The sequence below is a fragment of the Pristis pectinata genome, chromosome 3 (assembly GCF_009764475.1).
Source record: "Pristis pectinata isolate sPriPec2 chromosome 3, sPriPec2.1.pri, whole genome shotgun sequence".
Taxonomy (NCBI): domain Eukaryota; kingdom Metazoa; phylum Chordata; class Chondrichthyes; order Rhinopristiformes; family Pristidae; genus Pristis; species Pristis pectinata.
The window spans coordinates 97,760,231-97,786,812 of record NC_067407.1 but is presented as its reverse complement, the minus strand read 5'-3'; the positions used below and the strand labels follow the sequence as shown (position 1 = coordinate 97,786,812).

At 38.4% G+C, this 26,582-nt stretch overlaps 1 protein-coding gene across 1 annotated transcript in view; it reads right to left on the bottom strand.

The window, feature by feature from the left end:
- Nucleotides 1-1,299: 1,299 nt before the first annotated feature.
- Nucleotides 1,300-26,582, bottom strand: part of sft2d1 (SFT2 domain containing 1) — a 56,411-nt gene continuing 31,128 nt past the window's right edge. Inside the window, exons 5-8 of the mRNA XM_052012940.1 lie at nt 18,916-18,951; nt 16,408-16,466; nt 8,791-8,820; nt 1,300-2,583 (exon numbers count right to left, since the gene is read on the bottom strand). Of these exons, the coding sequence (XP_051868900.1) occupies nt 2,544-2,583; nt 8,791-8,820; nt 16,408-16,466; nt 18,916-18,951 (165 nt within the window). The 3' untranslated portion in view covers nt 1,300-2,543. The remainder of the gene's footprint in view (nt 2,584-8,790; nt 8,821-16,407; nt 16,467-18,915; nt 18,952-26,582) is intronic.

Genomic DNA, 26,582 nt, shown 5'->3' with positions numbered 1-26,582 from the left:
TAGTGTCACTATAGCTGCACAGAATGTTGGTAAACACCTTACCCAGACCAATGTGTACGGTTTCCATTTCCTTATTTAAAGAGAGATGGACTTACAGTGAAGGCAGTTCAGAGGAAGTTCACTAGGTTGATTCCCAAGTTGAAAGCAGTGTTATGAGGACGCGTTAGGCTTATACTCATCAGTGTTCAGAAGAATGAGAGCCAATTGTGAGGAGGTTTGACAGGATAGAAACTGAGGATCTTCCTTCTCAAAGGGGCAACTGGAATTAAGGGAGATAGTTTCAGAAAAAGGGGTGGCCCATTTAAGATAGTTGAGGAGCAATTTCATCTGAGGATATTGACAGGGACAGGCAGAAATGATGTTGAAAGTTAAATCAGTTATGATCTTATTCAATGGTGGAATAGGCGCAAGTGGTCATTTGACCTATTCTTGCTTCTGTTTCTTATGTTCTTAACTTGAACACACCACCTACCCCCCCCCCCCCCCACCCCCTCACCCCCTAATACACACACAGAGTTAGTTTTCATGACAAAGATTAACAGATTATTGGCACGTGATTCAAAGATAGGTAAATAGGATTGAAGTGCAGTTCATCCATTGAGAGAAGTTCAAGGGCTCAATGACTTAATCACATTATGAGGGACAGCTCTGGGTGCTTAACATTTCCTTTTGCAAAGTAGTGAATGTAAGGGAACCAATTCTTGGCACAGGAAATCCAATGAAAGGTAATTGAGGTGAATGACCAGTTTTTGATATATTGATCTAGGGCAGGTGACCATACTGTTCAGATCATGCACTATGCTGATCACAGATTTCACCTCTGTATCACCCCCTAACCTTAATCACAGGACTCTGTGGAGCCCTGGTTGGTACCTTACCAATTCTCTGCAGCTACATAGGACTGAAGACCTCATTTTTCCCAGATCTCCAAATGGTTGGCTTTGTCTTACCAAGACTGGCAGGATCTCCATTACCCTAAGTTCTTCAGCCTCAAGTAGAACCAACCACAAATATTAGGATGCTGCGAAAGAAACTGAAAAGCACTGAAATATTGAGGTTGACAAAGGTGCCACACCAGTACATGTTATATTGTACCAGGATGCAATTATTTTATGAATGCATCAATAAATCATTCAAATGACAGAGTTCCTATTATAAAACAGACATTTACAAAAAGTGTTTGAGCAATAAGGAAAGGAATGTCTGAAAGGGAACCAAAGTTGATGGACACTTCCCTTCTCTGTATTCTCAAGGTTAGATTATTTAAAAAAAGACATGTTACTTTCATTTTTGTAATTTTTTTATTTTTGTGAATGAATCAAATGTAACAGAAACCATTCAACTTTTGAATGAAGAAATACAGTGCCACCATTAGCATTTACTGCTTCAATATCCATGTCTGAACCTGTGTCCCTAGAATCAATCTCCCCTGTCCTCTATCTTAAAGATTGAGGAAGTGGTTGAAAGCTCTCCTCAGATGAAGAGATGGAAGAGACCTAGGAATAAGTATAAAGCAAAGATGTAGTGTCTCTACCCCTGATCAAATCATACCACAATACAGAAGAAAGGCAGGTAGCTTGAAGGTTAGTATAAATTGAGTACAATAAAATAATACTTCTAAATAAACAAACTCTGCCTTTTAAATGTTAGTTTTTGGATGTCATGCTGGAGCTCTTTTGATTCTGATGTAAATGAAATATTTCACATTGTAATTGAAACATTTTTAATGAATGGAACCCAAAGAAAAATGTATTCTTCATACAATAAAAGCAGTTCCTTGCATTTGCAGTACAAAATAACTTAGCACCCTTTCTGGCTTCAAGAAAATAGTCTAATAAAACACACTACTTCACAATTTTAACTAAGAAGTGATTCTTTAATTGAGTGAAATGCTGCTTCAAATTTTATAAACAAGCTCTTGTTTCTAGTACAAGAAAAAATCAAAGTAGAGAAACACAGGGCTGCAGATGCTGGAATCTAGGTGAAAAACACTATGATGCTGGAGGAACTCAGCAGGCCAAGCAGCATCCGTGGAGAAGGGTCCTGACCCGAATCGTTGACTGCCTGCTTTTCTCCATGGATACTGCCTGGCTTGCTGAGTTCCTCCAGCATCATAGTGTTTTTCATCAGAAAGTAGCACAGTTTCAGTCTTTGCAAAATAAATGTTCATTATAATTATATTAGCCTTACAAAAATTTATTAGTAAAACTCATTCATCACAGTAGCACAGCAATTTAAGGCATAGGCAATGTAAATGTATTGGAATGGTATCAAACATGAAATAATTATTTTAAAAGATGAAAATTCCTTGAAAAAGGATGAAGACTTGATTCTTTGGTTGAGTATAATCAGTAATGTGCAGTAGACATTTTTAAAACAAAATATTACATCATTCTCTTTGTAAAACACCAAAATAAACAAATGCGTGATACTTAGGAGTTATCCAAGTAACAAAATATGCAGTCCGCAGTTCTTCCTCTATGACCACAAAGAACCATTGGAAAGCGTTTTGGGACTTGACCAGTTTTTCCTTCTCCCTGGAGTTATCCGATACAGGAAGTGCAACACTTTATGATAGCATCTCTGAAAGGTAACCACGAAGAATTAGGAAATCAAAAAATAACTTATTTATATTGTGCTTTTCATAACCTCAGGACTAATACCTTACAATCTTGTACTTTTCAAATGTAGTCACTGTTGCAGAGAAAAACTGCAGTGCATTGAATGTGATAGATGAACAATATACCTACAAAAAAAAGTGCTAAAAATATGGGAAAAAAAAAGAAAACCCCTGAGATTCACAATTGGATTTGTAGGTTTGATGTAAAAATAAAACTGCAGATGCTGGAAGTCCAAAGCAAAAACAAACTGCAGGAAGCAGTCAGCAAGTAGCATTTCATATCATAAAGAGGATTTCTTCAGGTTTCTTAATTAATCTGCACCATATTGAGATTGTGAAGGCCTTGATTAACAAATGTCTTTAACAATAGAAGTGCACATTTAACTAGCTTATGGCTCTGCTCTAACTTTTCATGAATAGCCCTGTAACAATTTATGAAGAACCAGAGATGTCAAGTGATAGGCTTCCAGGCTAGAATAGTTTGCTAGAAAAGTTTGAATGTATCCCTCTAAACCTTTCTTATTCATGTACTTGTCTTACTGTCTCTTAACTGCTGTAACTGCACCCACCTCTACAGTTTCCTCTGGCAGCTCATTCAACATACCCACTACTCTGTGTGGAAAAAGTTGCCCCTTAAGTTCCTATTAAATCTTTCCCCCCTCACCTTAAACCTATGCCCTCTAGATTTAGACTCCTTTACCCTGGGAAAAGGACAGTGACCATTCACCTTATCTATTCCCCTCATGATTTTATACACCTCTACAAGGTCACCCCTCAGCCTCCTATACTCCAAGGAAAAAAAGTCCCAGCTTATCTAGCTTCTCCCTACAAGTCAAGCCCTCCAATCCTGGTAACATCCTCGTCAATCTTTTCTGCACCTTTTCCAGCCTAATGACATGGTTCCGATTGCTGGGCAACCAGAAATGCACACAATACTCTGTGTGGTCTCACCAATGACCTGTACAGTTGTAACATTTCATCCCATCTCTTGTACTAAATTCCCTGACTGAAGACCAGTGTGCCAAACACCTCCTTCATCACCCTGATACTCGTGCCTCCACTTTCAGGGAAATATGTACCTGTACCCCTAGGTCTCTCTGTTCTACAGCACTCTAGACTCCTACCATTTCCCGTGTTAGCCCTGCCCGGTTTAACTTACCAAAGTGCAGCACCTTGTCCGAGTTAAATCCAACTGCCATTCTTTGGCCCACTTCCCCAGTTGATCTACATTCCATTGTAATCTTAGATAACCTTCTTCAATATCCACTATACCACCAATTTTGGTGTCATCCACAAACTTTCTAGCCATGCCAACTACATTCTCATCAAAATTGATAATAAGATAAGACATCTTTGTTAGTCACACATACATCAAAACACACAGTGAAATCCATCTTTTGCGTGGAGTGTCCTAGGGGCAGCCCGCAAGTGTTGCCACGCTTCCAGTGCCAACATAGCATGCTCACAACTTCCTAACCCGTACATCTTTGGAATGTGGGAGGAAACCGGAGCATCCGGAAGAAACCCACACAGACACGGGGAGAACATACAAACTCCTTACAGACAGCGGCCGGAATTGAACCCAGGTCGCTGGCACTGTAATAGCATTACACTAACTGCTACACTGACAAACAACAGTGGACCCAGCACCCATCCCTGCAGCACACCGCTGGTCACAGGCCTCAAATCTGGGGGGGGGGGGGGAAAAAACCCTCCACTACCACCGTCTGACTCATTCCACCAAGCCAATTTTGTATCCACTTGGCCAGCTCACCTTGGATTCCATGTGATCTAATCTTCCAGACTTGCCTACCGTGTCAAGGCATCGCTAAAGACTATGTAGACAACATCCACCACCCTGCCTTGTCAATCCTCTTCATCAGTTCTTCAAAGAACTCAATCAAATTTGTGAGACACAATCTCCCATGCAAAGCCATGCTGATTATCCCTAATCAGTCCTTGCCTTTCCAAATGCCGGTTGATCCTGTTCCTCAGAATCCCCTCCAGTAACTTTCCCACCACTGACGTCAGGCTCACTGACCTGTGGTTCCCTGCTTATCCTTGCAGCCTTTTTTAAGTTAAGGCACAACATTAACCACCCTACAGTCTTCCGGTACCTCACCCGTGACCAAAGATAGTGCAAACATCTCTGCCATAGATCTGCAATCTCTTCTCTAGCTTCTCACAATGGCCTAGGATAGATTTAAGAGTCATAGAATCACACAGCACAGAAACAGGCCCTTTGGCCCAAATGGTCCATGCTGACCAAAATGCCCATCCAAGCTAGTCCCATTTGCCAGTGTTTGACCCAAAACCTTCTAAACCTTTCCTATCCATGTACCTGTCCAACTGTCTTTTAAGTGTTGTTACTGCACCTGCTTCAACCACTTTCTCTGGCAACTCATTCCACACATATACCACCCTTTTTGTAAAAAGGTTGCCCCTCAAGTTCCTATTAAATCTTTCCCCTTTCACCTTAAAACTATGCCCTCTAGTTCTCGATTCCCCAACCCTGGGATAAAGGCCAAGTGCATTCACCCTATCTATGCCCCTCATGATTTTATAGACCTCTCGGTCTCCTACCTGTCTTTGCCTGTCCAACTTCTCCATGTAACTCAGTCTCACAAGTCCTGGCAGCATCCTTGTAAATCTTTCATGCACTCTCTCCAGTTTAATAACACCTTTTCCGTAGCAGGGTGACCAAAACTGAACACAATACTCCAAGTGCTGCCTCACCAGCGTCCTGTACAACTGCACCATGACCTCCCAAATTCTATACTCAATGTCCTGACTGACGAAGGTCAGCATGCCAAAAGCCTTCTTCACCGCCCTGTCTACCCATGACTCACTTTCAAGGAACCATGTAGCTGAACTCTAAAGGTCCCTCTGTTCTACAACACACCCAGAGCCTGACCGTTCACTGTAAAAGTCCTACCTGGATTTGACTTTCCAAAATGCAACACCTCAGACTTATCTGAATTAAACTCCATTTGCCATTCCTCAGCTGACTTTCTCAGCTGATCAAGATCCCCCTATAATTTTCGATAACCTTCTTCACTGTCCACTATACCATCCATTTTAGTGTCATCTGCAAACTTACTATGCCTTGTACATTCTCATCCAAATCGTTGATATAAATGAACAACAATAGGCCCAGCACTGACCCGAGGCACACCGCTAGTCACTGGCCTCCAGTCCGAGAAACAACCTTCTATTATCACCTTCTGCTTTCTACCATCAAGCCAACTGTGTATCCAATTAGCCAGCTCTCCAGAGCAGCCTACCACGTAGAGCTTTATCAAAAGCCTTACTGAAGTTCATGTTGACTATGTCTACCACCCTGCCCTCATCGATCTTCTTGGTCACATCATCAAAAACTCAATTAAGTTAATAAGACACGATCCCCCACGCACAAAGCCATGCTGACAACCCCTAATCAACCCCTGTCTTTCCAGATGCATGTTTATCTTATCCCTCAGAATCCTCTCGAGTAACTAACTTATCACAGATGTTAGATTTACTGGTCTATAGTTCTCAGGTTTTTCTTTGCAGCCCTTCTTAAAAAAAGGCACAACATTTGCTACCTTCCAGTCTACTAACACCTCACTTGTGGCCAATGATGATGCAAATATCTCAGCCAGGGCTCCCCCAATTTCCTCTCTAGCCACCCACAGTGTTCTCGGGTGTACTAGGGGTAGGAACCTGGAGATTTGTCTATCTTCATACATTTTAAGACATCCAGCACCACCTCTACTGTAATGCAGACTATCCCCAAGACCTCCCCATTAACCTTCCCTAGTTCCGACGTCTTCATGTCTTTCTCCACATTAAAAAGAGGAGAAATATTCATTGTGGACTTTGCCCATCTCTTGCAGCTCCAAAATTGATGTCCACTTTGGACTTTAAGGGACTGTATTCTCCCTCTAGTTACACTTTTTCCCTTAATATACTTACAAAATCTCTTTGGATTCTCCTTAATCTTCCCTGCCAAAGCTATCTCATGCCCCCTTTTTGCCCTCCTGATTTCCTTCTTGAGTACAGTCCTGTATCCCTTATACTCCTCTAGAGACTTACATGACCTATGCCTCCTCCTTCCTGGCCAGGGCCTCAATATCTCTCGTCAACCAGGGTTCCCTACTTCTACCAGCCTTGCCCTTCATTCTAATAGGAACATGCAGACTTTGAGCTCTCATGATCTCACCTTTAAAAGCCTCCCACTTGCCGGAGGTCCCTTTTGCCCACAAACAACCTACTCCAATCAACCTTTGCAAGCTCCTGTCTCGAAACTTGCCTTGCCCCAATTTAGAACTTGAACCTGTTGACAGTTCTGTCCCTTTCCATAACTACTTTAAAACTAATAGAACTATGGTCACTGGTCCGAAAGTGCTTCCCCACTGCACCTCAGTCACTTGCCCTGCCCTATTACACAAGAGCAGGTTGAGCTTTGCCCTCTCCCTAGAAGAGCACTCTATATACTGCCTGAACACACCTAACAAATTCCACCCCATCTAATCCCTTAACAGTACGGCAGTCCCAGTCTATATTAAGAAAATTAAAATTCCCTATGACGACCCCATTATTCCTGCAACTCTCCACAATCTCCCTGCAAATTTGTTCTTGTAATTCTCATTGACTACCTGGGGGCCTATAGTACAACCCCAACAAAGTAAATGCCCCCTTCTTATTCCTCAGCTCCCCCCATAAAAGCCTCACTGGATGATCTTTCAGTAATTTGATCTCTGACTACTGCCGATATGTTTCCCTTGATCAAAAATGCAATTCCCCCTCCTCCCTTTCCTCTATCTTTATTCTGCCTGAAGCACCTGTACCCTGGAACAGGCTCCATTCAGGAGCTTGTTCACAGCCTGGGGATTTATCCACCTTCGTATGATTTAAGACTGCCAGCACCTCCTCTTTTGTAATGTGGATATGTTCCAAGACATCATTTTTCATTTCCCTTAATTCTGTAAAAACATCATAGGTGCAATTACAAGTATGTTGGTATAACGTTACCAAGTAATTTTTACCCTAGAAGGTTCTCTCACCACCTGCCAGAAGCCCAAACTGTCAGTTATGAAGTTGAGGACTTGGCCAGCTTGGTTAGTGATAGTGCTACCAGCCACACTTGGTAAAAGATACTTAAGTCCAAAGTCACAATACTTTCTTTGGTCTTGCTTCATAGTCCTTCCAAATGATGTTGAACATGGAAAGTACTGATGCAGCCACTGAGCTTATGTTGCCTACGTCTGACCCGATACCACATGGTCTTTATGTTAAGGTATCCTATGGTCGCCATTTCTAAACTGTTTATAATTGTGCAAACAGCTCTAGTGGTGGGAAAGGACAAGCCTAAGGATAATGATAACTAACTTATGACAACACAGAAAGAAGCCATTTGGCCCATTAAGTCTATACCAACTCCCACAGAGGAATCCCCATCAGTCTCATTTCCCCATAGCCCTGCAGCCTATTCTCTCTCACATACCCATCAACTCCTCTTTCAATCATTTACCATTACATACATGGAGTAATTTACAGTATCTTTTGGACGTGGGAGGAAATTGGTGCATCCAGGGAAACCTATGCAGTCACAGAGAAAACATGCAAACTCCACACAGACAGCAGCAGGGGTCAGGATTGAACCTGGGTCTCTGAACTTGTGAGGGAGCACCACTATCTGCTGCAACACCAATGCAAACGACACTGTCTTGGGTGAAAGAGGAGCGAGGTAATCTAATCTTCCACTCATTTTCTTTTACTGAGTAAAGCTTGTATAACAATAATGTATAACACAACTTTGCCAAATGCCATTCAAACTTTGGAGAAAGAAGATTCAAAGGGTTATTTGTTTTAAGGCTGCCAATTTATCCTAGACGGAGTTCAGAAGTAGGCTTCAGGCATTTAACATTAGGATGAGGAAAGATCTCTTCAACTAGAAGGTCATGAATCACAGGAATCTCCACTTCAGAGGGCTATGGATGCTTAGTCATTGCACGTGCAGATTAGGTAGGAAAGTGGAGTTGATTTAGGAGATCAGTATTGGTCATATTGAATGGTGGAGTGGGCATGGAGCCTGCTCCTACTTATTTCTTGAATCAATTAAATAATGCAACAAAGAAACACATAATCAAAGACACACTGCAACAAAATCAGTTTTTCCAAGGACTCACCTTGCAAAGGGAATGTATGACAGACTGTACCTGAGAAGGAAATTGGGAAAGAAAAACTTCAGAAATCTGAATAAGCTTTGATTATAATCTATCATTACAAGGAGGATATAGGGACCCATTCCTTGAGACCTTAAAGTGCTATCAAAGCAAACAATATTTCTCAGTTGTTTTAATTAATAAATATAATTATTCTGAATGGGCTGAGCAGATGATTCATAACTATAAATATTTTGTACTTTAATTAATTCAATTTAACTAAATAAAAATCACTACTCCAATGCAAAACACTGTTTCAATCGTTCAGGGTAGCTGCATCAATTTAGAAAGCAAAGGAAATGCACAATCACAATTATTAAGGAACCATTTATATTAATAATGAAAACACATACTTTTATACTTCGCAACTACGCAATAAATATGCACACATGGAATTCAATTGCTAGACGTCTTGGTATCTGTCAAATTTCCACTCTAGAAAGGAAAAAATGCTGCATGATATTTAGTGTTGCAAGACATTTGTTAATTTTGCATGTAAGGAATAGTACATTGGATAAAAAGGCAGAAAGGGATTAAGAAATCCTCATTAAAAACAAAATAGCTGACTTGGGTTACTAAACCTGGATGAGAAGAGGAGTTGTTTCAATGTGCCAAATGTTTGATCATTAAAAAAAGTTATACTACCAGTTTAACATGAAACTTTGAACATTCACGTACTTTAAGATTTTCAATAGAAGTAGCATTAATAAGATAAAATGGCTTTATAGCCTCTAAACTGGGCATTCCAAAATACCTTTGGTTTGCTGTAGATATTTTGAATTCGTACTGCTTAAAAGTTAATTTACTGGTGGTAAATTAGGAAAAGGCCTACAATACAGTCTTTGATATAATTATGCCAAGTAGGCCTTCAAAAGGTATTTGACAAGATTCCATATGAAAATCTATTAACTAAAGCATAAAGATGTGAGTATTGTTGGTATGTATTATAAACTAACAGAAGAGACACAAAGCTATGGGACTTAGTGGAACTATCTCCTGGTGTCACGTAGAAAACTAAATGCTTCTGCATTCATTTTGGATAACCTACTTTAAAATATTTATAACATGGATTCGAATTCTGGAAGCCAATGCACATTTGTAGAAGGTTCTGAACTAGGAATGACAGCAGAATTTTAGGGATAATGTAAATATTAAGATTTGGACAAATATATTGCCAAAATAATGAGAGATATAATTTTGAGAAAACAAGTAAAAAGTGATGCATGTAAAATAGTTCAGGGTAACATATTTACTTCATAAATGATGCAATGACAAATAAATGTCTAAGTACTTGCATTTATATATTGTCTCTCATAGGTTCAGGACATTGCAAAATAGTTTATTGCCAAATCATTACTTTTTAAAATATATTCACTGCCGTTATGGAAACAGTTACACCTGTCAATTGGCTCATAGTATGGTTAGCAAATAACAAATCAGATAAACGATTACTTGATCTATTTTGGAACTATTAGTTGGGATAAGGATATTAGCTAGGATAGCAGGAGACATCTCTTGCTCTTTGAATAATCACATGGATCTACAACATTCATCTAAAATATTCAAAACCTGAGCTAAATGTCTCATTCAAAAATTCTACACAAAGCAGCAACCACTCAGTAATGAACTGGAGCATCAGCTTTGGCAGTGTTGTGGTGGAGCTTCAAAGGAATAAACAATAATCTTTTGACACCTTTTGTAACATTAGGATGTCAGAGTCATAGAGAGATGCAGTACAGAAACAGGCCCTTCTGCCCATTAAGTCTATGCCGACGGCCCCAAAACATTATAGAGTTAATAAATTTTAAATACATGAAACATGGTAGGCAAACTCCACACTGCAAGGTCCCACAAACAACAAGGTAAATGAAATGAAAGATAGTGGCTGGAAATCTGAAATAAAAGCACAAAAATATACAGCAGATAAGGCAGAACCTCTGGAGAAACAGAGGTAACATTTCAGATTGATGACCTTTCATCAAAGCTAGGAAACAATAGAAAACAAGCATGTTTTAAATCATCGCTTATAATATTAACTCAATTTTTCGTTCTTCACTGATGCTGTGTGACCTGCTAGGTACTTTCAGCATTCTTTTTTTAGATTTCCAGCAGCTGTCATGCTTTGTGTCTCACAGTTACCGTTCTGATTCATCTCCTCCCTCTGTTTACATCTCCTCCAGACAGATCAGTTGTATTTAACAAACCTTCACCACCCTCTCAAATGGCACTATTTGCATAATTAAGTCTCTCTTGGTCATCCTATCAATGGATATTCCCCTCTGTTCTCTCTACCCTAAATTCCTCTCTGAAAATTAAAAAAGTGTGTTTCTAGGTTCTAATTCCTATTTAACTCCCACGCTGAGCCCCACTTGCTCTCCATCAAAATCCTCCATTTCTATTTTCACCTACAACTGCCCTGTATCAAACTATTTGCTGCTCTTAAGCAAAAGAACAGAAAGAGGAACAGGTATATGGCAGGTAGCTCCTTGAGCCTGTTCTGTTACTCAATAGGATCATGGCTGATCTGATCTTGGTCTCAGCACCACTTTCCTGCCTGTTTCCCATAACTCCAATTCTAACCTCTTAATCTCCACTCCCTTTGCCTCATCACTGGCTGCCATGATTTCAGCACCTTGAGGACCTATGTCTGAAATTCTTCCACCTCTCTCTAGTTCTATAGGGCATTGGTTAAAGATACGCTTCAAGCAATCTTTTAGAAACTGATTCTGAAATTCTTTTTGATTATGCACCCTGGGATGCTTCATAAATGGGAACTGCAATATAAATGAGTTGCTGCTAGGAGACCTGGAATCTTTATACATTTCATCCATAAATATCTGACTAATGCAAAACCAATCTAAACAGCAAAACAAGGTAAACTGAATAATGAAGAGTCTTGTTCAAATTATGTAATAGTGATCAGTCTGTTGTATTGTATTAAATGGTATTTAGTTCTCATTGCTGCAACACAAGCGTGACATTCAATCATTACATATAAGCTTTTTAAAAAATATATATACACCATCTAACATCTACTTGGTATGATAGTTTTGCACTCAAAATAAAAATGGGGCTTTTCTTTAGTTCACATTATTCTTTTTAATATTAGAAATCAATTTGCCAGCTTTATTTAATTCTGCAGCTAATTATTTTGCACAGCACTGTTTATGCATGCAGCATGCACTGATTTAAATAAAACAGAAGTCCACTTTGTCAATACGCCATTGTTTAAAAAAAATTCTCCAGCCATACTCCTCCGATCACAGGCATTCCAACAGAATGAACAGCAGCTTGTAAAACAAACCTTGCAAAGGAAGCTCTTGCTGGTGGTCCTACTTTTGGTTTCATAAGGTTACAGTTGGTTGCCACAACAATCTTTGAAGAATGCAGCAATGATTCAAACTGTAGTTTTGCAATATCTCACAAAGGGATTTTGTGAGATTTTTTTGTTCTTTGTTTATAATTAGAAATGGAGAATGGAGGTGGAATTGGGGTTGGGGGCTACAAGGAAAAGATCTGTTTTTACATTGGGCCACAGCAAAGAAAGTTTGGGCATCTCTAAATGATGAAGACAGAAGGGATAAAGACATTTTATTAATAATTGATTTTGACAGGAAGTTCCCATGAAATTAGAGGGCGATCTATCTGAATGTGATGTTTGAAAATAAAAGGGTTCAACAGGGAAGACACAGAAAAAACACTTCTTTTACTGGGGGTTGCTAAAACAAAGCTAGGGAATGCTAAAATTGGAGCTTGGCCATTTTGAGTGAATCCCTTTCCCATAAAGACTGGTTTCTGTGATAATTGAGTCTTTAAGAATGAGATTTTAAGATTGTATTTGACTAAGGATACAGGTGACCCTGCATTACAACCATTTAAGTAACAGAAATTCACCTTACAGAATTCACCAATAACTACCAAATATTTGAGATACAGAATAAAATTCGCTCTCACAGAACTTATATGGAAAAAAAAGTAAATAAATAAACACAAAGTTAATTTTTTTTAAGCTCGCATTTCTTAACACATGCGCAGATGATTTCACATTATGGAAAATAAGGATACAGACTGTTTCCTAAGATGGAAACAGCCTCCCCACTGTAATGCTGGGGTCATCTGTCTATGGAATAAAGATCTAAGGCAGGTAAATAGATATAGATGGTACTGGTCAACCATAATCTAACTAAACAGCAGAATGGGCTCAATTCCTGCTCTAATTTATGAATAAAGGAGATGTTTGAGCAAACTGCACTTTTCAGAAAATCTCATGAAACAAAGATAGTAGTTTGATTGTTACAATAAAGTCTGTGGTTCACCTAGAAAAGTATTCTTCAATAGCACCTGGCTGCTTTTAAATACTAATTCTTTTTTGAATGTTTTTTTTACACGTCCAGTCATTTGACATTCAGAATACATGGGCTGGAGAAAATGTGGATGGAGAAAGATGAATTTTTAACTTTTAGACAATGAAAATGCAACAATATGTTGCTCTATCCATACATTCTGGTGAATGGTTCACTAATCCAAACAAAATCACTGAAACAATTAGATTATTCAAGGCCTAAAATCCTGGAAAACAATCCACACATGGGTATTGTGGAAATCTGCTGGGCAATACAAATAATGTTAAATACACAGTACTAGTATTTGACCTGTCCAGGGGCCAGCACAGATGCAAACACAAGGAAGACGTGCCAGCATGTTTACTTTCTTAGTTTAAGGAGGTTCGGTGTGACACCGAACACTAACAAATTTTCACAGATGTACTATTGAAAGTATTCTGGCTGATTGCATCATGGTCTGGTACGGCAAATTGAATGCACAGGAATATAAGCTGCTGCAGAGGATAGTAGACTCAGCCCAATACATCACAGACACATCCCTCCCCACCATTGGTAGTATCTACAGGAGGTGCAGCCTCAAGAAGGCAACATCCAAAGATCCCCACCATCCGGGCCACACCATCTTCTCGCAGCTACCATCGGGCAGGATGTTCAGAAGCCTGAAGTCCCACACCACTAGGTTCAAGAACAGCTACTTCCCTTCAACCATTTGGTTCTTAGACCAACCAGCACAACCCTAATCACTACAGTTTAGCAACACTATGACCACTTTGATCACTTTGCACTAAAATAGACTTTGCTTTTTCTGTTCTAATTGTGTTCTTTCTTGCAAAAATTGTGTATAATTTAAATTTAATTAATTTTTTTTGTGAATGCTGCTTAAATGATGCTATTTGCCAGTGATGCTGCTGCAAGTAAGTAAACTCGACTTTGACTTTACTGTCCACTATATAACCAATTTTGGTGTCATCTGCCAACTTGCTAATCATGATACCTACATTCTCATCCAAATCATTAATATATATGACAAACAACAGAAAACAGAGTACTGATCGCTGTTGCACACCACTGGTCACAGGCCTCCAATCTGAAAGAGCCCCCTCCCTTACCATCCTCCGCCTCATACCACTGAGCCAATTTTGTAGCAAATTGTTCATCCTGTATCCGATGTGCTTTAACCTTCTGGATCAGCCTACCATCTGTCAAAGGGCTTGTTAAAGTCCACCTAGACAGTGTCCACCGCCCTGCCCTTGTCAATCCTTTAGGTCACCTCTTCAAAAAAAATGCAGTCAAATGCATGAAACATGATTTCCCACACACAAAGCCATGTTGCTTCTCCCCAATCAGTCTGTGCCTTTCCAAATGCAAATAAATCCTGTCCCTCAGAATCCCTTCCAATAACTTTCCCACCACTGATGCAAGGCTAACCAGCCTATAGTTTCTTGGCTTATTCCTGCTGCCCTTCTTAAATAAAGGCACAACAGAGGGACAGGATTCACAAAGCTTTCACAAAGCAAAATCGCAAGGATGCAATCAGACTGAGATGTGACTGATACTTACTTTACAAGCTCAGATATATTGATCCCAATTGTACAGTCAAACACACAGCCTTAGCCTTGTAAACTATTGCCCCATCTCCAAGGAATGGCCAAAGCCCCTCATGCTATCTCCTCCCAAATCTGTGCTTATCATTCTAAAACTCTGCATTTAACTCCTCCTGGTATCTTAATACTGAGATGAGAGAAAACAATGTCACAAATCATACTTTGTGACCATGTTTGTAATCCATTGCTCCTTCCCCTTCTCAAACTGTCCGCATCCTTTTAGTTTTTCCACAGTTTTCCAAAGAACATGTTTTTCCACCAAAGTGCCTTTCCCTCATCATTTAGTAGATGGAATTGTACTAATTGGATCTAAACATCAAAATACATTAAGAGAATCACCTGCTCTTCTTTCTATTCCTATGCCCGTGGAATCTCCCAAATATTGTTCTTGGCCCCCTACTTCTGATCTGCATTCTCTCCTTCAACGATATCATCTGGAGAGGAAACGTCAGTTCAACACTCATGAATTCAGTTCCACCGCACCACCATTCTTTTCGACCCCTCCACTAACTGAATGTAAGTCGTCATCTTAGTTACTCAATCTGCTGTAAAAAAAATACAGAAATAATTTCCAACTGTCTCCCAGCCACAAGATCCATTTTCCAACCCCTAACTTCATCCCTCTTCAGGTAAAAAGCTGTGACTAAATCTGACACCTGGTAAATTTGGCAGTTTTAGATCCCATGACGAAATGCTATTCATGCTACCTTCAAGACCACCTAATTTCACTTTGATAACATTCTTGCCTCTGCAAATGTGCTGTTAAAGCCCTCATCTAAGATTTTGTTACATCTTACTCCAATATTCGTCCAGACATTGCCTCTGTTCTCACCCTTGACCTTCTCTGCAACCTAAAACATGTATTACATTCTCTAAAACAGGTTGTATTCTCACTTTTCCAGTCTGATGAAAGGTCTTTGACTTGAAACACTGACCCTGACCTGCTGAGTTCTTCCAGTGTTTTCTGTTTTGGCTTGGATCTCCAGCATCTGCAGTTACCTCGATCATTTGCTGGTATTGCCTTCAGCTGTTTTACTCCCAGGTTCTGCAAATCCTTCTCTAAACTCTCTCTCTTTGCTCCTTTAAACCTACCTTTGAACAAGCGCTTGACCACCTGCCTTCACATCTTCTCAAGTGACTTGTGTCAAATTATGTCTGGTTACATTCCTATTTCGGGGTAGTTTAATATGCTAAAGGTACTAACTTTAAAAAAATTGCTTGCTTTATTACTGTTTAGTAAAGTTAAAGCACAAAGTAAGAATCTAGTGTTGTGTTATTCTGCTGGTTAGTGAAGAGTAATTTGATAATATGTTTGGTTTGAGGCCTGAACATGCACATTATGAACATGAACGTGCACATTAAAAAACACTGTTTGGTGTGCTGGGCTGTTATGAGACCGAAACCAAAAAGAGAATAAAATTAATTAAAAAAAATGTAATTTGCAATAATTGAATGGTGGAATAAAAGATTACTTGAATTTTAAATCTGCAACTTTCTATCATCTATGCTCCAACAGATATAGCAGATTAAACAGTTATGATATCAAATACCAACTACAACAAACATAATAAAAATGTCTTGATATATTTTATTTTGGTTTAATTTTATTTCAAGATATCAATGATGAATCTTACCAAGTTGTTGCTAGGAACTGTAATATGCAGAAGATTAGGGCAAGTCCTTTCTTGTGCCACTAAAAGAAAAAAAAGTCAGTTTGACCATCCAGCTTTTAAAAGTTTAAAAATATTCAGCATTTAGTTCATTAGTAGCTAACAGTCATAATAGAAATTCATATGCTATGGTGCAATTTCCATTTCTACACATGGGTATTAAACAATCTGCTTCCAACATTAAGATCAATTTTAAAAATAAATAAATTTAAGCAACAGTGCACTCCTAATTTTATTTACATTCATGTAAGAGTCATTTTATCTAGATACATTTTACTAAAATACTCAGGATACCTTGCTAGGAGCAAAAGCACTGCAGAAGTTAGCAGCATAAGGGATCATCATATCACTATACATAGAAAGATGTGTTATGGACAGCATTGCTATGCCAGGGACCTGGTGCTAACCCCTGCCATCCCCACTGCCTTATGCTATGAACTTGAGTGGAAGTTCAGCTGTCTGCTTCTGCAGCATTGAAATGGTTAAAATGATCTCATCACCACTTGGCTTATTGTGGAATGAGACATCAAAGCAACATACAATGGCTGCCTGCGAGGACTGGGGCAAGGAATGTGGCTGCTCAGTGCTGTAGTGGTAGGGTGGCCGGCAGAATGAATACAGGCCATTGCTGGGGACTAGCAGTAATTGCTCAATGTGTCAGCAGACTCTCCTATAATCTAGTCTCAACCATCACAGTCTGTTGGATTCAATGGAAGCTGCTATCTTTTTATCTGGCAACAGAGCTCTTCCCAGCCTGGAGATCTCTCTATGGAAAGAAGTTCAGTAGTGTCTGTTAGCAATTGAGTTTGTTACTGTAGAGAAATCTCTGGGCTGGGGAGAAATGTGAAGCCAAACAGAGGGAAGCAAAAGCTTCTGTATATCTAATGGGTGATGAGAGGAGAGATTGTAGGATCTGGGCAGTCTGTTAACAAGTGAAGCAACTGATGCCTGTCCCCATGCTCACTGTCCTGCTCAGGATGTACCTGAACCCCACATCTTAGTGCTATGCAGCCACATCACTCACCGTAGCGTGCCTAACATCAGTTCTCATAGGCAGACTTTGCACACTGTTGGATTCATAGGCAGACACTCACACCTGTTGGATTCGACTGTTTTAATTAGTTTTTTAAACATGTATAATGTTTAATATACCTCAAGTGGCAGCACAAGGAATGGCCACTTACTAGCTTATTGGTTTATCCATCAGGTGAATATGTGGTTTTTTCATTGGTTGGTTTGGCCACAAGTATCTAATAGGTTTCCTGATTGGACTATCGTTAGCTAAAGAGCATCTCTTATCTCAGGTATAAAAGGTGTCGCTTTTTGTTAATCTCTCTCTTGCTCGTCTACCCCCTGGCCTGAGCTCATCTTTTCTTCCCTTTGTCTCGGCCCATGTGCTCTGTGACTGTTTCTTTGTTTTAAATTTTCCCAATAAAACTTTGTGAAGCACCAAGCAAGTTGTTTTCAACTTATTCCTGGACTCCTGAAAGAGCCTGTGGATTGGAAAATAACTGGATCCGACACACCACACCAAGCCATGCAGTGCTGAGATCACCATTTCAATACTGTGAGAGTGCCTGTGGAAGTCAGAGGTTTACACCAGTTCCCCAGCACAGCAGCACGAAGCCCAAGTGTGTCATTTGCTCTGCAGGGTATCAGTTGGAAGCAGTCCAGAAGAAAGCAAAAGCTTAACAATTTGGGCTGAGCCATTCAGAGTGACATCAGGAAGAGCTTCTTCACACAAAACCTATTGGAAAAGTGGGAATCTCTCAACCAAAAAGCTTAGATTAAGTGAAAATTTTGATTGATAGAATTTTGTTAAGTAGGGGTTACAAAACCAGGCAGAGTAGATGGAGGCAGCATATAGATTGACCACAACTGAACTGACTGGCAGAATGGGCTCAAGGGGCTGAACTGCCCCCTCCAGTTGCCAAGTCCTTAATGTTTTATGCAAGATTCTATCTACAGAACAGTCAGTAGCACACGTGAGGCAACAGCTTATAATATTCCACGGAAATTTAAGCTGCCAGTTTACTGTGACAACAAATTTGGAAACACCAGCTGAGTTACAAACATGGATTCCAACAATTCCTTAGGTGTGGTCCCATATATATATTAATTCCTGCTACCGTGGGTGTTCTTCATTTAACAGTGAACACTGTTCAAATCTAATACTACCTATTCACATTTTCTGATAAATATCACCAGAATATTTAACCTGAACCAGTACTATTTTTCTTTTACCCATCTCCAAACTACAGGGGCACAAAAGTTAACTTAATGTCTTAACTGAAATCAGCTTACTTACCAAAAAACAAAAATTGAACTAGAGGGACATTCCATTCCACATAGCTTAGTATGATGGAGGTTTATGGATTTAAACATCATCAATTGGGGAGCACCATATTGCTTAATTCTTAATATACTGACAATTTATTCCAGAGCAAAAATGACATAGAAAACGGTACCTACCCAAAACACTGCACATAACGTTAAGATGAAGCACAGCTGTAGAATAAAACAGAGAACAATGTTTTTCTTTATAAAATAATACAACATATGTTTAAGTTAGTTCAATTATAAACAAACCACTGCTTTGGCAACTGTGCAACTGTTGCCAAATTCTTATGAACAAATGTTTTTGCTCCTTTAATACTCAGTTTACTTTGTTTTACATGCTAATTGTCTGTGGCCACCGATGGAAGAAAAATAGATACTCTGCCCAATCCATTATTAATTCCAGTTTACGTGAGTTGCCCAAGAAAAGTAACTGGCCTGGAGAAGGAAATACTACCAGGGAAAATACAAGCTAATTTTAAGCTTTGAAATGACATTGGCCAAGATTTTGTTGTATTTTGCCATATGGAGCTGTTGGCATTTACCCAAGAGCCTGCAAATATTGTAACTCATGTGTGAATGCCAATATCCTGATCTTATTGGCTAAATTCTATTGCAATTTCTCAGATGTGCTTCGTCACTGGACTCTGAAAGGAGTCTAATGGTGAAGAGCAGCTTATTGAGACTTTCTAGACTTTGCAGTAGGGAATCTGCTTAGGTTAGATCGAGGGCAGGATGCCCAAACTCATTCATTTGAATAATAATTGTACAAAAGTGAAAAACGAAAGAATAAGGCAAGTTAGTGATTTTATTTCAAGTGATTAAAAAAAAACTTTTAAAAGTTTCGTTGTTTATTTAATTTTCAATGTTAGGTAGACCTAGCAGCATTGAAAAAAACTTGACAGCTTTGACCAGAAATGTATCCTGAAATAGTGATCATGTATTAAAAATGTCATAGTTTTGAGGGTGGTGCTGTTTCTGGCCTACTCATTACTTTGAACAATAGCCAAACAAAGCTTAAACCTTTCTGAAGCACCAATAGTATAATCAACAGTAGCCTCATGAAGGAAATGTAAAATATTTCATAATTACAGTATGCACTTATTAGAACAACCTCCAGTGTAATGACAATCAAAATCTACAGATGTTGGAAATCTGAAATCAAAGCAGAAAGTGCTGGAAACATTCTGCGGATCAAGCAGCAACTATGGAAAGAGAAACAGAGTTAACTTTTCAGGTTGAAGACCATTAACCAGAACTTCCAGGCAAGTTTTGCAAAGTATCCAGAATCTTTCCTCAGTAGGCAATCAGAATGCATTTTTATTAGACTTGATAAACCACCTTTGGATAGCAGCCTAGTCTACAGCTTGATGAATAGGTTCATCAAGTGGGCAAAAAAAATCCAGCTCTTGAATAATGAATCAATTCAAAGCAAATATCCACTGATGTATGGTTATAACAATGCTCAACCTGAGGTACATTCTTGAATTGCGATCAGGTACAAAATAATTTTAGTCTGCTGCTGAGTTTTATTCAACAGATGCACCAATATCTACAAGACCAGAGGGAGACGGTGTAACACTGTTCAACAATCAAAACAATGGCATTTTGGAGTCATAAATTCCACTAACACTGATTAGATCAAAACAATAGTACTGGAAATACTCAGTATCAGTTAGGATGAAAAGTCACTGATCTGAAACATTATTTCTCTCTCCACAGAAGGCTGCCTGATTTGCTAAGTACTTACAGTAATTTGTTTTTATTCAGATTTCAACATCTGTAGTTTTTAAAAATTTTTTTTAGACAGGAATAGATCTCTGAAATCAGAATAAAGAAATAATAGCAGCTCTGTGATCTAGAAATAGCATAGTAAGCATGCAAGCTTGTTCAAAACTTTTAAAAAATATTTTGTAATTTTTTTAGGGTTAGAAGATCGAAGATTCCATGAGAACAGAGAGAGATGGAGAACTCTATAGAAATTTCATGATTTTTTTTTAATATTCAGGGAGTGAATAATTCAAGGAAGAGATCGTATGATGTTAGAAACTACAACACAATGAGAATATATGGTGGAAGAACATGGATGAGCTATTGATGGATGTCACCTGCAAAGACATTTCGCTGGTATATTTACAACTAAAATACTAAATAAGCAGCAGAAGACAATGTTAATGTAACTGAATGGGGGGAGTTGGTATAAATGCATGCACTATAAATTAAATATTGAAAAAAAACAATCTGATAACTGATAAAAACATGATAATTCCTGCTTAAGAATACTGTTCTAACTTTTAATCTGAAAAATTATAAATTCCCTAAACCCTCCTCTTTCAAGAGGCATATATTCTAAGTCATACCAGATGTTTCAGCACCTCATCAAAATTGCCACATTATTATTCTTTCCCATTGTGTAAGACACTGATTAAGAGCAAAACAATAGTAAATTGAATCCTAGATCAGCCTAAATTAGCAATTTCTTCTTAAATAGAAGTACAGATGATGTGCTAACAGGGCTCAACTGGAAATAAGATATCTTTATTAGTCACATGTACATCGAAACACACAGTGAAATGCATCTTTTGCGTAGAGTGTTCTGGGGGGCAGCCCACAAGTGTCGCCACTCTTCCGGCACCAACATAGCATCCCACAACTTCCTAACCCGTACATCTTTGGAATGTGGGAGGAAACTGAAGCATCCGGAGGAAACCCACGCAGACACGGGGAGAACGTACAAACTCCTTGCAGACAGTGGCTGGAATTGAACCCGGGTCACTGGCGCTGTAAAGCGTTACGCTAACCCCTACACTACCGTATCTGTCGTAACTGTCAATTGAGCAAGCAATGTCCAAGTAACATAAATGTAAGTCAGTAAACTCATGACTGGATTCAGCAGCCATGGCCCCAGCCAAATAGCCCTGATGATACTGTACATATATTAAAATTCATATTAAACTAATATGTTTGTGAAACTGTAGACTGCTCAGTGGCTTTGCAGCTGAACATTAATATGGAGAGGGAAGAAAACTAAAACTTCCCCAAGGTGTAACAGGTTCAAAAATCAAATGTATCAATAAAGTTTTCATTTAAAAAAAAGGGTGATGCACCAGACATTTGCACCAAAAAGAACAGAGCTGCATTATTTTCAGTGCCGATTCCATAATAATGCAGAAGTGGTCAACCAGCTTAACTAGTACTGTACTGTACTTTCTTGTATAACAAGGCACTTCCTTTGTTAGTAACTTCCTTCCTTTAGCTGATCAGGAAATGCCATACATCAGAAGTGTGGAGGATGGGTCAAATTGCCTAGGCCTCTTCCAGTGAACTATCAACCACAACAAAACATGCAGCTTCCAAACATTGTAATTTCAAAATAGAACTTAGTGGTTTTGAAGCTTTTCTTTCCCCTAATCAAGGAATGTCAATGTCACATCTAGCTGAGAAATTTTTGGAAAGCTCACATTTTATTCAAATTTTATGAAAGCTTCTAATACATTTAAAACATAATTTTTTTGTTCTTCTGGAATAAAGTACATCTGTTTGGATTTTTACACTCAGCTTAAGGTAATAAATCAAATGTTTTCTACACCGTATGGATTTTCTTCTATCTTATGTTTATTTAAGAAAAAGCTTGAAAACCTGGAAAACTCAATTCCTTGATAGGGCTTTAGAAATGGATTATTTTATACTCAGGAATTTGCATTCTGAAAAGAATGTCCATAGCAAATAACCAAATCTAATATCAACTTAATGCATCATATATTTAACAACTTGCACTTAAGTAATGTCTTTAATATAATAACATTTCTCAAGATGCATCAAGCAAAGTCAGATAAAAATTGATGCTAAGAAGACACTAGGAGAGGTGGCTGGAAGGTTAACAAAGTAATTTAATTTGAGGAGTTCTTAAAGAAGGAAAGAGTTATAAATTCATAGGGAGAAAATTCCAGGGGTTAAAGCCTTGGCAGAACAGTGGTTAAAATTCACTATGTGCAAAAGTCCAGAGTTGCAGGAAGGCAGATTATCCTGTAGAATATCAGGAAGTTACAGATGTTAGAAGGGGGAGGAAATAGAGTGATTCTGAAACAATGATGAGAATTTTAAAATTGAAGCTTTCCATAACTGGGAGGCAAAGTAAGTCAGGAAGCAGGTAATCATGGATGAATGGGACTCAGAGCAACACATGCAGCAAAGTTTTATATCTCCTCAAATCTCGAGAGTATAGAACTGCAGCATACCACATGGGATATGGGTACATGTCTACTTGCCTCACTTAATAAGATTTTCATACTTGCCATTCATTAACCAGGAGCTGACTATCCCCAAAGTCAGTCAGCTCCTGGTTAATGAAGCCCCATGAATTACAAGGTCCTCCTGCAACAAATAGCAAGTTCTGCCCTAAAAATACTTTGACAGCAGATTAAGCCACATCTCCAAGCTTACTGGCAAAACTCTTTGAATGTTTATGAATGCAAAGATAATTCTCAGCTTCTTTTCTCTACTGCAAGCCACTTTCAAAAACTGGAGCTGAGCAGGATTGTTCACAATCTTATTATAATATCTGAACCCAAAATAAGCTTCTGCTCATAAATCTGCGTTTCACTGGCCCTTCCCCAACATCACCTAATGCTTAGTTCATCGGTTTTTGAAACCCTAATTGATTCCTTTGTTACCTATAGAGTTGTGTTTCTATGTTTTCCTGAAATTGAGTAATTTTGGCTGCAAATATGAAGACCCAACAGTGTTGTCTAGCAGATCCAGCATTAGATAGCTAAACCAAATGTCAGCCAGTTATGTTATAGTCTGTATTCTTTGGACTTAAATGTCGAGCTGAATGTATAAGTAAATCATGTAACAATAACTGCTGTCATAATGAGAAGATTCCTGAGCTGTTGTAAAGTTAACACTGGCCAGAAATGATCAATGGTATACGATAAACAAAGAAACTGAACAGGTACTAAATTGCTAGGATAAGGCAATTATGAGTCACATACAAATAACTCAAGAATTTCTCTGACAACATTTCAAGGTCAGAATTAATAACTGTGAAAATTCCAACAGTTAATAATTAACCAATAAGAATGCTTGGAGTCTGAATTAAACAGGAGAAAGGAAAATCATTTTGAATTAATAGAAGTTGCCATTACATCACAAATTGGTTTCCAACCAAATAAGGAGGCATCCAGTCAAAGCCTTGCTGAAGGAAGATTGCCAGAGTCCCTATTTATGTGATAAAGTTGTTGTAAATGGTGTTCTTGTTTGGGGTAACCCTGTAGCCTGAAAATAGGACAGATAAATAACTGATGGCTAAATAAGCTGCATTCACTCCACTACATCTAGTCCAGCAACACCAACCAGAGTAGGCAAAAATTTAACCACTGGAAACCGAACCTCTCATGCTCATTTCTGAACTGGAACTGGGGTGCAAAAGCAGCCATAAATAAAAACATAGATCTCCGTTGCAAGAAAATAGTCATGATGGTCTGCACCCATCCGTTGAGCAAATAACAGACATATTTCAATAACAACAAATTTCATGACATATGTCAGTGATAATAAACCTGATTCTGATACCAGAAGGGGTAATTTATAATGGAGAGACAGAAGTGGGGAGTATGCAAATGCTCATCCCCAGAATTAATACAAATAAGGGATTACAGTCTCAATCAAAAGCAAACTGTGGATGAAACAAATTTGCTCAAAATTTCCAAAAATCAACAAATGTTTACCTTGCATATAAGTAGTTAAAATCAATAACATTATGAATGATTCTGCTCTCCGAGTTCACTCCGTGCATCCATTCCACCACCACCCAACCTACCTCCATATCTTTTGACTCCAAAAATCTCTCATCCTTGGTTTTGAATATACTCCCAAGATAGATTCTAAAAATTTTATATCCCTCTGTATAAATAAATTTCTCATCTCAGTACTAAATGACCAACCCTTTATCCTGAGACGATTATCTTTAGCTTTGCACACTCTAGAGGAAATAGCCTTTTTGCATCTACTTTGTAAATTCCCTTGTATATCTAAATGAAATTTCCTACTCTTTCTAAATACCAGTGAGAACAAACCAATGTCAATCTATCCTCATAGCACAATACCCTCTTCCCATAAATCAATCTAGGCTGAACTGACTCAAAGGCAAGTATATTCTTCTTCAGGTACGAAAACCAAAAATGCATGCAGTACTTTAAATGAGGTGCAATCCAAAAGCCCTATACAATCTCAGTAAGCCTTCCTTACTTTTTCTTCTCCAAATCCCTTGCAATAACGGTCAAAATACCATTTGCTGTCTTCATCTTTTTTTTCTACAAGTCTACTTTCTGCAACTCATGAACTAGGAGACAAAGATCCCACGCTGAACAGCTTTTCAAAGTGAAAAAGCGTTTTTTTTAATTCTTGATACTAAAGCATAGCCTCACAATTTTTCCAAATTAGACTCCATCTGCCATTTCCTTGCCCATTCAATTAACCTTACCATATCTCTTTAGTGAATCTTTGCACCTACTTTACAATTCATTTTTCCAAAAATCTCTTGTAGCAAACTTGGATAAGTTGCATAATTTTCTATCAAGTCATTAGCATAAATAGTGAGCAGCTGAGGGCCCAGTACTATTCTCTGTAGCATTCCTACGAGCAAGTTTGTCAACCTGATTTTAACTTGTTTATTTCTAATTTTTTTTCTGTTATTTAACAAATCCTCTATCCTTGCTAGTAAGCCACCTGGATCTTGTGAGCTCTAGTTTTAAGCAAAATATTTATGTAGTGCCTTTGAATATTCATACATAATACAGTCACTGATTCCTTCTCATCTACCTTGCTAGTAAATTCTCAAGTAAAGCTTTTCAATTGGCCAGAGTTTTCCCTTTAAATCTGTTTTGGTTCCACTTAATCAAATTCTGATCTTTTAAGCATCCTATAATCACATCCCTAAACAATAGTTTTCACTTCTTTGCCAACAACAGATGAATGCTTAAGTTATGATTTTCTTGAGGAGCCAATTCACAGACTAATTTTCCTCTTTAAGGGAGACAGCATGTAGATTTTGAAAAAAAAAGTGGCATCATAATCCTGTACAGAAATTCAAGTTATAATAGGTACATTTGCTCAGATGAGGGAAAGAGTTCATTAACTCTTTACATTCATATTGTTCACGTGACACTTTTATAACAAGTATTCTGTTTTTTAAAGCTAAACAATGAGCGAACATACACTGAACATGGCATAGAACTGCAAATCAAATTAAATTTTATTTAAGAAAGAGTTTTTTGTGATTTGAAATTAAATCTCACAAATGTAAAATCACCCAGCTAAAAATATAAAATACCAATAGGAAAGAACTGTATTTATTATTGTTACCAAATGTAGATGCATCTGAGGATTGTATACTGAATGCAATGGGTGTACACAATGTGGGAATTTGAAAAAAATATCCAACTACAGCAATAAAATTACTTTCAAACCTCAAGTGGTAGGAACTGAGTTAATGCAGGGATCTTTTCCTCATACTTATGGCCACCTGCAGTTTAAAATAGTAGAATACTAATGCAGCATCACTTAAGCCAGAAGTTGAATAACATATTTTCCAAAGACTGTAGTGATATATTTTCGGTTGGGGGTGGGGGGGGGGGGGGGGTGCGTGGGTGAAAAGAAGTTGCTGAGACAGGAGAAGAAAGATAAATAGGGAAAATACTAATAGCATTTTATCTTGTGCACCTACAATGGGTTTGTGAGAACTTCAGAAATATTTGCATTTCCATTTTTAAAAATTGTACATATAGGTGCCTTCATATGCC